Below are 13,033 nucleotides of genomic sequence, written 5' to 3'. Positions count from 1 at the left end.
TTTTGATGGGATATTGGGCTTCTGAAGCTGTCTTACTGGATGCACAATGTATTATTTTTTTAATGCTTTTTGCTCTGGCTGGATGAAGATATGTTTATAGAATATGCAGCTGTCTTTAGGTGCTGTCTACTTCTGTTGCCTACACATACATATTTCATGAATCAAGACAAACATAGACTGCAAAAGCTGCCTCTTGAATTGTTAGCAGATTTCTCACTCTTACTCAAAAAATGTAGTATTTAGTGAGATGAATAAATCCATTTGTGAAGAACGGAAAAAAATATACAAACTGCAGTGATTCTGTAAGATTGCAAAATTTAATGAGGAAACATTTTTTCCTTCTAGTTTAGTTAATTAGGGTGACTGATGAGTGCCAATAACTTTCTAATGTTCTAAATTAACTCAACACCATAAATTGATTCTACATATACAGGACCTGAAATTTCTTGTTGCAACCTGCCTAGTTTGAGCCATGACACATCACCATTTAATGCCTCTGCCCACTTACCTGTCCTCTTGACACCTTTAATGAAGATCCCAAGAGCTCACAAAGAACTGACGGGTGAATTGATTAGAATAAGTCTTACATCTTGTCAAGCAAATGTTAACAATTTCACCTCACCTAAACTTACTCATTGGATGTTACTTCTGTGACACCAGTTAGAGAACTTTCTGATACTATGGAAGATTTAGCAGAGCAGACACCGTCCCACATGGGCAACAGCAGGACTTCTTATTGTTATAGACTATGTTGCTAAGTGTTGTTATGAAACCGGTACTAAGGAACCATAATTCACCCACAGCTCAAGCAAAATATTACATATCTGTAATATTTTTATGTAATTCTAGGAGTTTGAAAAGGATAGTAGTTAAGCAATCTTATTAAGTTTCTGACACAATTCAGAATTATTAGTTTTTGTTGTAATTTGAAAAGTTGTTCCTTTTGACTGGTTCATATCTTATCTTTCTGTTTGAAAGGTAAGTTCAGTGTTAAATAGCTGATATGTGATTCTATCACCATTTTATGTGGAGTCCCTCCAGGTTCTACTTTTGGACAGTCCTGTTTCTGATTTACACACAGTCTCGGTCAAACTTAAAAGCAGATTTAATAACATATCTTGCCATATTTATCTGTTTCTTTATTCAGTGGAATTTGGGTTGTAAAAAAAGTTGATCACAAATTAATTCTTTACTTGAGAAATATTAAGTAAAGACATGCTAGACATGCACTAGACATGCACTAGAGATGACCGTCCATACTTTCATTCCTTCTTGTTTATATCATCACCACTACCTTTTTACCTGTCTTAACAAAAAACTTAATAAAAAGTGAACTTCATAGTCTTTCTAAATGGCACAACAATCTGCATAAGAATGACTAACTGAACAGACAAAAGACATTCTTGACTTTTGTTTGAGAGTTTCATCTTTGGGTACTTTAAGAGTTCACTTCAAAATATTGCTGTTAACCTTTACGACTTTGCAAAGTCAAGTTTCTAATTACATTTTTGGCTTGTTAAGGGAACTGAACATCAGTTGAGAACTTCAGGTCAGCTAACCACAGAATGCTGATTGTTGCTTAGAAGTGCTTTAAAGCATCGGGAGATAGCGCCTTTAAAAAAGCAACATGTGAATAATGGAATGCCTTTGTCTTATTTGTGCATTGTATTGACAGTTTTCATTCAAAAAGTGTTCTTGTTACAATAGTAAAAAAGTGCTTTTATTCTGTGTGCCACTTTTGATTTTTATCATCATTACATTTTCATCTTTTTGCTATTATTATATTCTATTGTGAAAAAGCTTGTTATATTCCATTGGGAAGAACTTAGTGATCTGTGAAAAGTGTTGTATTAATAAAGTTTGACTGGCATACAAAACATGGTTAGATTGTGCTGAAAATGAATCTTTTTTTTTTTTTTTTAGCTTTTTTTGCAACAGTTTTCAATTTTTATCAGTACTTAATGGGAACAAAGAAGTGTTAAAAATATGTATGCCTTGATCTATATTTTAACAAATAGAAATGTTATTAGCTTTGAGAAAAATGTCATCCAGTGGAATTGTGAAACTAAATTGTATTCATTAAGATTTAGTTTTCATTAATTTTATCTTTTAAACTTAAGTTTTTGTTATTATTTACCAGAAAATATATAATGTTTTTCCTTTACTGAAAAATGGCAGTATAAAATAAAAAGAGGGGAATCTTTATTTAGGCTAGCAATTAGCTTGGTGATCCTGAGGCTAGCAGTAAAGCCGCTAACTCCTATCATTGCCGGTGAAAACGCTGAACACAGATCATTTGTTTGACAGCTCCAGCCAGCTTAAGGCAAAAACCTCCTTGAGCATATGAACCAGCTCATTAATTCTTCTTGCTATTGGCTAAGGTTTTAGCCTGACACTATGAAAGAAATCACTTACCCAACTGAATTTAACCTAAAATGTCAACTAATACAATACTTGACCACATTAACTTGGATTTACTTGACCTCTGAAGAAAAATAAAAAAAGATAAGTTGAATGAGAAACACAAAACAAGGATGTGGAGGAATTGTTACAAAAATAGCGGTGGCAGGAGAACATGTGAGGGGGGGAGTCAGACAGACAGAGAGAGGAGGGGTGGCAGATGGTGACATGTTGATTTATGAGCTGCAGGGCTTTTCATTAACCATACTGAGTTTTACAGAAACAGGGGGAAGAAGAGAGAGAGAGAGCAACAGAGGAAAGCAAAATAAAATAAAAATTGGGCAGGCACTGAGAGGAAACCTGAGGGACAGGAACGTGTAAGGGAAAATGAAATTTAGCAGAGTAAGGCTACAGATACTGTCATACCATTTCATACTGTCCTTCTCCATATTTGTGCTTTCCATCACAGCCGCACACTCAAGCAGGCTGTATCTACATGCAGCGTTGTCTCCTCTGACTGGCAGCACTTGTAAAGATAGAACACTACATCACCTTTGCCCATTTCTTTGGCATTCCTGCCACCTGCAGACCTGTCACCATCCATCTGTGAAAATGTCACAGGCTGCCAAATATAAGCTTGAGCAGTTCAAGCACGAACAATTCACCTTTTCTTAACAGCTTTGATATGGCAATAAACAGTGTTGCAATGAAATACTTAAAGCGTTAACATTTTCCACTAAAAGTTTCAAAACTAATTTCCCCAAAGTACATCCAACATTATTGGACAGGAAATCACCATTTTATTCGCTGAATGTTGACTTCAGAAATCTCCAAAAACATTCCTGATATTAATAGTCATTATTCTTTTTTCCATTGAAGACATTTTTAAGGACAAAATAGAATATATTCATAAAAACATAATAAGAGATTAGTTAGCAATGAAAATGCACTTTATTTAAAAAAATGGCCATTGAAATACTTCTCAGCAGTGTGTATTCTGTTATAGCTTCACTCTCTGGATCTTCTTGTTTTGCAATATTTGTCTCCAGCTGGTGTGTCATTGCTGTTTTTATTATTGCAATATAACAGGTGTATGGTTATATTCTAATCAATTGGACATATGGGTTAGATTGTAGAGGTAGGGGTGGGGGAGGGGAGTGAAGCAGTAAAAAATTGGTGATTTCATTGGTGAGACGGAAAAGGGTAGAGTGCCTCTCCGGGTCGAGGGGAGTGTCCTGCCCCAAGTGGAGGAGTTCAAGTATCTTGAGATGTTGTTCTCAAATGGGGGAAGAAGGGAGCGGGAGATTGACAGGTGGATTGGCGCAGCGTCTGCCATGAAGCTGGCACTGTACCGGTCTGTCGTGGTGAAGAGTGAGCTGAGCCAAAAAGCGAAGCACTCGATTTACCGTTCCACCTAAGTTCCATCCTTCATCTACGGTCATGAGCTTTGGGTCACGACTGAAAGAACAAGGTCACGGATACAAGCGGCCGAAATGGGTTTTCACTGCAGGGTGTCTGGGCTCTCCCTTAGAGATAGGGTGATCTCTAATGGTAATTTCATATTGTTTAGAAATGAAATTGATATACAGCCAGTCAACAAAAAGTATACTGTTGGCAAAGCCACAGTATGTTATTTTGATGCAGGAATCACATTTATTATCCTCTTTCTGATATATCAAACAGTAATGTACACCTTCACAAAACTTTATACACTAAGTTGTTGAACTGTGGATTTTAGAAATTATTTTCACAAAAACGAGAAAAAAAAATACAAATGGGAAAAAAAATCACTTTTTTCTACAGCTGTCAAGGTCTTCCAGTTTAATACTCAAGTGTACTCTGTAGGGTTTTCCACAGCTACTGTACAGGACTTAAACTCTAAAGGTTTGCAGTGAGCACAATAAATGCAGAGCACTGTCATATGCTGGTTTTCGTTAGGTCTTATGGCATGGGAGAGTTTCACAGAGTGCGTCAGAAGAAAATGCCTGAGGGGATATACAAACCTGTCTGCGAGATGCCAGATGCTGCATCTCGTAGTATGTGGCATTAGTAGCCCTGGAGGTTTGCACAGTGTGACTTATCAAAGCCTGGTGTTTGTGCTCAAGGGAAGTATCAGTATGGCAGGTCAGCAGTTTTTTTTTTTCCTTTTGTTTTTTTATTGGGATTGGCAACATATAGCAAGGAAGACTAGAATCTGAATCATGAATACAATTTCATGTGAAAGTTTTTGTAACAGTGTGAGCATCATTGGTTTGAAACCCTTTGAATAATTTACATAGTGTCCATTCTGAAGAAGCTTGTTGGTCAAACTAAAACATTTCCATGTTGCTTATTAATTCTTAATTAAGTAGCTGCTTTTTGCAAGAACACAACATCCACTTACAGACAATTGATGCAGTTTTTAAAACAACTTCAAAAATAATGAAGAAATAATTACAAAGACCCAAACAAAAATTGCTCACACTTGACCTTATAAAGTTAAGCATTTTACAAATAAACAGTGATCATGTGATTGGTTTTAAAATAATTTATCATGTGAAATGCTAACATAAGTCAAATAAATTAATATATGAATTGTGCATCTTTATACTTTTTATTTAAGAAATTACACTCATAGCAAAATAATAATTGGATGGATAAGAATTGCTGAGCCTTGAACTTTCAAAAGTCTGAATTTGTTCCTTATGCCTAAATTCTTTTATCTTTTGGTAGGTATGCAGCCCAAATTACCCCTCTGTCAAAGACTAATGTGAAAGGCATGTAATCCAACTCCTTATGTTGTCAGTCATGCATTAAAATGCTGGTCAGGTACTTTGTTCTGCTTTAATTCTTTTGTTATGTCAAAGCTGGATGCTATAAATACCACGCTTGAGTCTAGAGAGAGAAAAGCTTTGTTCTCTTTTAAGGGGGTTATTGTGTTGTGTCTGATGAGCTCAAATATATGGAGGTAAATAAGTTGGTAAACAGACAATTTCAGACATTCTCTAAAAAGGCACTTTATGCTGTGAAAGTTAATTTTTAAATTTCCATGAAATTTCAGTACCTTTATTTCAAGCCGAGACTTTATAGATTTTATATCCTGTAGTGAAAGAAAAAGGGCTCAAGAAAATGTTTTTGTCCAAAACAGCAGCTCTGTTATCACTGATAATAATCATTTCTTAAAAACTAGTTATTGATTGACATGTTTGGACTTGTTTAAGGTATTTCAGTTATCTATACTCCACTTATTTTCACTGCAGCAAACAAGCAACCAAGCAAGGTGTCTGGTAGATTTAGCATGCAATGTGCTCTGATGCAAAGCTAAGCAAAATGACTCAAACTCATGTTTTATTAATGTGGCTCAACACTGTTACTGTGTTTTTGATTGACAGGTGTATGATGGAGAGAATACTACATCCCGTCTTCTTGGCAACTTTACACTTGATGGAATGATGGGTCGTGTCATCAACAGTACATCCAATCACTTACGGCTGGAGTTCAACAGCAATGCCTCTGGAACAGATCAGGGCTTTCGCCTTACTTACACAAGTGAGTTAATTCCATGCTCTAGTGATATTTTCCATAAATTAGGTGAAGCACAAACATTTTTTAAATTGATGAAACAAAAGTAGATTATGATTAACATGTGTCGCATTTTTGTATTTCACATCAACAGTCATTACATTTTTATTTATGCACAAAAGTACCTTTTCCTAAACTCTTATGGGCTCATTTTTTGTGACTATAACCTTTTTTATAGAAATTGGATGGATATCTTTTGTGTATCTGTCAGGTGAATTTCAGTACTACTATATGTTGCTGAGTAGACCTTGTCTTATGCCCTATACGATAATTGTAAAACATTACATAGTTTTTCTTTTAATATAACAACTAAACTGAGGAAAACGTTTGGTTTCCTGCTCTACTTCAGTTTTCTAATTTAACAGGCATTGAAAAAGGAAATTAGGACATAAATGCTCTAAGCAGGCTCTCATTCTGGCTCACAAACACACATACACACATTCATTCAAATGGCTTTAAAGGGAACCTGTTAAAAACTTCAGAGCAGCAGTTGTATAAGTCAAAGAGGCTATTAAAGGAACATTTATCTGCGAGTCATTTAAAGAAGGTGAGAATGACGCATCTGGAGTGGTAGAGCAGCTGAACGAGTGAGACAAACAAATGGGGTAAATGGTAGATGGATATTATAGGTGCTCTGTAAGTCAGTAAAACCATTAAACTACCCTCAATCTGTAAGACATTATACTTAAAAAGGTGACATGTTCCTCAGAGTTTTTGCTTTTAACAGAGGAGATGGAGCATGGATAAGAGTGATTGATAGATGAGGGTTAAAACATACAAAAAGGGAGAGAAGCAAGGTTTATGAATGTCCAGTGTTAAAGGATGTTTTAATGTAGCAATAAGAAATGACAGAACATCCATACGAGACAATAACAAGAAAGGTTAACAGAAGTGAAATGCATCTGTTTAATGGACAAAGGAGCAGATTGACATTTACAGACATCCTGTTCAAGCTCATGTAAATTTAAAGTAAAGGTTTCTTGTGTAAGAGTTTCCATTGAAGAGTTGTTTGAATCATTGCCTATTTGAATAACTGGTGAACAAAAGCTTAAGAAATCTAGTTTTGATTAATATCTTAGGCATTTTAGCTCTATCTAAGTAGCTCAAAAAATAATCTCGGTCTTTGTGAGTGAGTAGTTTAGATGGGTGGGTGTATACACTTTTGAGTACATTTAAACTTTGAAATGTTAAAAAATGGGCATATGAGTCGAACATTATCACATTTTTAAGCACTTTTAGTACTTTGTTTCTCTCAAAGAATTTGTGGTATTTAACAACAGATCAGTTGTTTCTTGACAATATTTGTGGCTGAAACAGAAATATCAGATGAAAATAGAAACACTATATGTGTGTCTCACTTCTCCCGCTTGTATCTCTTTGTATATATGGTTTTTTTTTAGGTTTTGATCTGGTTCGCTGTGAAGAGCCTGGAGTTCCCAGTTATGGGTATAAAATCCAGGACGATGGGCATTTTGCCAATACATTCGTCCTGTACTCCTGCAACCCTGGGTATACTCTACATGGCAGCAGCACGCTTACCTGTCTGAGTGGTGATAGACGTGTCTGGGACAAACCACTTCCTTCCTGTATTGGTTAGTATGCAAGCAAACATGTAGATATCATCGGATAAATAATTCAGTGCAACAAAAGTTTAATTTTTAACCTCTGGGCAGTTTTTGTGTAGTTTAACAATAAATGAAGCAAGGAAGAGTGACAGTTACTAGATTCAGTTTGTAGGCTGCAACAGAATGACTCAAAGAGAGTGAGTAGGTAAATATGTGAGTCAACACAGGCAAATACTTTGAAAAGAGCTTATGGGGACTGATTCAGCACTGTGGCAAATATTTGTAGTGGTACTACTACAACTCTTTTGCATAAAAATTTGTCTCTCTGCTTCCTCTGTAAACACAAGATCATCAGTTTTTTGACAATAAATATTTGAACAGTCAACATTTGGTCCTCTGTTGATGGTATAAAGTTAGCACTCTTCCAAAGAAATGTCTGACAGTGTCATTGTATGGTGATGTTATTCTCATGTACAAACAAAATAATCTGACATCCAGAAAAAAATCCACACTGTAAAAATAAAAATATAATTTACATGTAATGTACAAAACCTGACTTGATATTTGTTCATGAAATCCTTGTTGGCAATTAGACTTTTCTAGAAAAGTGTCTTGTAAAAGTTTTTAAACTTGTTGAAATATGTTATATTTTAGTAGAGCATAATTATGAAGTGGTAAGAAAATGGATACCTGGCCATTAATTTCTTTTATGAAGTTCTTATTACTGGAGTTTGGATATACAGTATCTCCAGCTCCCCTGAGCGAATACATTGAGAACCACCATAACGCCGACAAGTCGTTCAAGGTTTTACTCTTCAAATTTTACTTGTATAGATTGAAATGTTTTCCTATTTATTCTTTGTGAAAAAAAAAGTCCAGATAGCATGATTCTATCAGCAGAAATATTTTAAGAGTATTGTGCACTTTTAGCTAACATACTATTGTGCATGTATTTTGCAACTCTTTCCAAATCAGAAAGTAACATTCTGGGCTCATCTGGCTGTAACTGTGATGTCTCCAATATGGGTTATAGTAAACTGCAGACAGAAATGATGTATCTCTAAAAAATTTTACTTTTCATAAAATAATTTTTAAAAAGTTATATCACGCTTCTAAATGTAAATCCATGTTGTTTAGTCAAAGTTGCTTGTTCTTGATTATTACAAACAAAATTCTACAAGTGTATAATGCAGGTTTAGTTGGTAATAGAAACAGTCCAGGGACTTAGCATGACAAAATAAACTTTTACTTTTCGTATTTTGTAGAAAAACTATTTTCTGGAAGAATGTCTGCCACACCAGATAGATGCAGGGACATTGCACATATTGAAAACCAAACCTTGTACCAATGGACCTGTGCTTTGTGGGGTGAACCCCACAAAGCACAGCAGAATGTGCATCTGTTTATGAGTGAAGGAGTGAACTGAATGCGTTTGGATGACGATGGATTTTGGCTTTTTATGCAATTTGATTAAAACTGTTTTTCTCTGTCAGTTATCATTAATTTCAGGTGCTTTATCCCTGCCTTACTTTAGCTAATCCAACAACCAATACTTAATGGCTTAACCTGGGATAATCTATTGCTTTAGCTCCCACTCCATTGTTCTTTCTGTTTTGTTTTGCCTCCTGTCTGACTGTTTCCATCTATGTCTGTCTTATTGTCTCCCACAACTGAGCATATTAGCATAGAGATCATGAAATGGCCTTGCCCCAGGCTTTTGCTCTGCTGTCTCTCTCTTTTCATCGCCTACATGTAGTCAACAGAATGTTTCTCTTACTTTTGTTGGGCTCTTTTCTGCCATGGTTGTCCCTGTTTGTAGCTCATCTGATCTTCTTTACAGACCGGTCAAGTATAACACCATGACCGTTTTCAAGTGAAGATTTCATTGATTTTTAGTGATTGTTAGATGTCTGGGTCAGAGAATCTCCAATATTTTTTGGCCTACAAGATGTTTGTGATCTGCAGTGGTTCACACTAACAAACAAACAAGCTCTGCTGTAGCTCACACTGCTGAAGAAGTTCATCTAGTTGGGGCTGCATAGTTGCTGACCAGTTAGTGTGAACATGTCCACCATCAAAAGTGACAAAATTGGTCAACTGGGCTACAGACCTGGGTCATGGAATAACATCTTTTCATAAAAACTGTATTTCTGATGGGTGGTGTCTTTTTCAGGACAATGCCACAAAGTAAAAATAGTTCAGAAATCTTTTGTGGAGCATAACAAAGAGTGTGAGCTATTGACTTTAACTCCAAACTCAGATCTCGGTTGAGGGAAATATCTTGTCAATGGAGGCTCCACCTCACAACAAACAGGACTAAGAAGGTCTGGTGCCAACATCTGGCACCAAACACACTTTCAGGGTTTTCATTAAGTCAGTGCTTCATTGTCAGGGCATTTTCGACAGACAGCCAAAGAGGGATCTGCAGACACTAGCAGATGTCTGGCATCTGTAGATCCATGCGGATGTGGTCACTAACTCTTTCCAAATTAGATTTGTTATTACTGGACCAGGCTTACAAGAGTGTTATCATCTATAGATAGCTGTACTTTTCTGTTTTAGATCTGTTTTATATAATAACTATATTTCCTGTTGTGTATTTAATCAACAGTGACTGAGACAAATATATGTGAAATAATTCTATTCAGTACTTTTTTTGTGTGTCCTTGTTTTGATTTGCACATTTGACTGTATCTATTTACATCCTGTCCAAGGTATTGCAATGAAAGTAGGTTGTCACGGTATTGTAGGTCGTAGCAAGTACACGGTACACACATACAAGAAGCCTACTCTGTACTAAAGAGTTTTCTTAGCAGCAGGGATCTGCAGGCTCAATGAGCCACCAAGGATTCTCTGTACAATCTATGATTTTGAATCTGCCTGCAGCCTTCGAGTATCTTCCCCCTTGTCTTTAGACTAAAAATAACCAAAGAATAAGATAAGACTCATGTCTCACTTGTGCTTGAAGCAGCATTTTTTTCCCTGACTTGTAAACAATATGGAACAATTCTTGTGGGACAACCGGCCTCAAAGTTTTTCACTAACCTTGAAATACAAAACTGAGGTGGATCTAATGAATTCAGCATTTTTAAAAAATCTGATTACCATGTAACCCAGCCTTCACACTTTACAATTATTTTCAGGGAAGTAGTAAAGCATATTTCTTTAGATATGAGGCTGCATAACTTCCTGGACCTGAAGTGTTAGATTTTGACACTCAGCTCACTTAATGGAAGACAACCTAAACTTATTGACATACACTCACTGGCTACTTTGTTTTGGTTTTACCTCGTTAGTAAAATGATGCTCCCCATTTTGCCTTCAGAATTGCCTGAGCAGTTTGTATATTATGCAATTCTCTTGAGGCTCTTTTGTCAGACTAAAAGTACCTTTTGAAAATTGACAATATTTAAGCAGGTATTAGTCATACTTTTCATTAAGCCCACATTTCTGATTTTAAATACAGTATTTTTATTGAAATTATGTTATATTCTCATTTTAAAGGTCATGTTATTGTTAACCGTGAACAGAATATCATAATTAACAGAAATTAAGGCCTTCAGACATAATTAATATGTTTCACTTAGTGATAAAGTTTCTCAAATAAATTCACTTTTCTATCATCTAATTCATTGCATTCATATTCAATGAATTAGAATATTATAGAAAACTGTAAATTCAGGAAGGCATTAGAAACATTTTTCTGAGATTTTGGTCCCTATTGGTATGATGACAATTGGTTTCTTGAGCTCCTGCTGTCTTTTTCTCAACTCAAGCCAGTCTGCAAGGAATGTTCTTCCACATAACCTCCCTTAACTGGACATTTCTTTATTTTGGATAATTCTCTGTAAACTTTTCAAGATGGTTGCACAGGAAAATCTCAGTGGATCAGCAGTCTCTGAAACTACTCAAACCAGACCAGAGTTAATGTTCTTTTCATTCTGATGTTCATTTTTATCCTTAGAAACTGTCTTCACTGTATCCAAATGCCTACAGTTTTTCTGCTAAATGAGTTGCTAGCATGTGATTGGCTTAGTTGTTATTTATTTTTGCAAATGTTCTATCTAATTCTGACAAATGGCAAATACACATATATTTGACACAGTTGTTCTTTTCTGTTATTAAAGTATTATCATCCTTACTTTAGACATTTTTAACTCAAAAATAATCATTCTTTTTGCTCTTCTTGCAGCGGAGTGTGGAGGTCACATAAGTGGAGCAGTGTCGGGACGGATTCTTTCCCCTGGATACCCGGCTCCATACGACAACAACCTCCACTGTACCTGGACTATAGAGGCAGACACAGGCAAGACTATCAGGTGATTATAAAGCAGTTCTGTATGCTGTATCACTCTCATGCAACATGCACAATTTTTACCAAAATAGAGGAAACTTGAAATAAATAAATAAAAAAGAACGAGTGCTGAAAAGTCTAAGCAAGTGTGCTAACAACTGCTGGGTTTCTTGAGTCTAGCCCCTGACTGTTCACAGCCAGCCAGTCAGTAGGGGTAGTGGTAGTGAGCTAAAAAGTTAAACACAAACAAGATTGTCAGTAAATGTTATCTTCACTAATGAGAATTTTTTTTTTTTTTACTTTCAAAGCCACTGCTATGTTTGAGAGTGTTCTTCATTTTTTGTAATGCCACCATTGCATTTTTCAACACATTCTGGCAGCTGCTGAGAGACATGTGTACTCACATGCCTGCTCGGAGTGTGTCTCTGCCCCCCCGGTGTCCTTCATTTCATTTTTGATTAAATAATTCTTCCTCTATGTCTTTTTCAGCCTCCACTTTATTGTCTTTGACACTGAGGTTGGCCACGATATTTTGCGAGTTTGGGATGGTCCATCTGGCTCTTCGGACGGTGGGATCCTGTTGAAGGAATGGTCGGGCCCAGCCTTGCCTGAAGACAGCCACTCAACTTTCAACATCCTTACTCTACAGTTTGATGCTGATTATTTTATCAGCAAACAAGGATTTTCTATACAGTTCTCTAGTAAGAAGCTTAAATTTAAGTTGAACTCATCAAAATATGGCCTTGAATTAAACTGAAAATGTATCATGACCTTATGAAATCACTGGTGTTTACCATGTGCTTTAATTTATGACCTATATCTCTTCTCCATAAAGAAAAACCAATTACTGACTTAGCAATTACATTACCTAATTAGCAAACTCAAGCAGCTTTAGGTTATCTTACAAACCCCACTTACATTAGAAATATAATAGTTAATATAACACTAATACAATATATAATAGGATTTCTGGAAAACCTCCAGCTAGAGAACCAAATGAGACGTTTAATGTATCGCCAAGAGACCCAGGCATGTGAAGAAGACTACTGAGGGGAGTCCCCAGAGACCTACGGTTCAATTTTGGCTATAACACATCCTCCTTAAAGCAGACTATGCTTTCAAATAAAGGAACTACAAGATTGACTTTAATACAGTTTTATGGTGAATCTGAAACTTATCAGGTTTGGTGTGTGGCAAAAAAAGGTTATATACA

At 36.0% G+C, this 13,033-nt stretch overlaps 1 protein-coding gene across 1 annotated transcript in view; it reads left to right on the top strand.

Moving 5' to 3' along the window:
- Nucleotides 1–13,033, top strand: part of LOC129364073 (CUB and sushi domain-containing protein 1-like) — a 386,251-nt gene that overhangs the window by 269,616 nt on the left and 103,602 nt on the right. Inside the window, exons 25-28 of the mRNA XM_055036496.1 lie at nt 5,772–5,928; nt 7,362–7,553; nt 11,719–11,845; nt 12,310–12,521. Of these exons, the coding sequence (XP_054892471.1) occupies nt 5,772–5,928; nt 7,362–7,553; nt 11,719–11,845; nt 12,310–12,521 (688 nt within the window). The remainder of the gene's footprint in view (nt 1–5,771; nt 5,929–7,361; nt 7,554–11,718; nt 11,846–12,309; nt 12,522–13,033) is intronic.

This window comes from Poeciliopsis prolifica, unplaced genomic scaffold, assembly GCF_027474105.1.
Source record: "Poeciliopsis prolifica strain line A6 unplaced genomic scaffold, Auburn_PproV2 SCAFFOLD011, whole genome shotgun sequence".
Lineage (NCBI taxonomy): Eukaryota > Metazoa > Chordata > Actinopteri > Cyprinodontiformes > Poeciliidae > Poeciliopsis > Poeciliopsis prolifica.
Note: the sequence above shows the minus strand (reverse complement) of the source record. Positions and strands in the feature narration are given on the sequence as shown.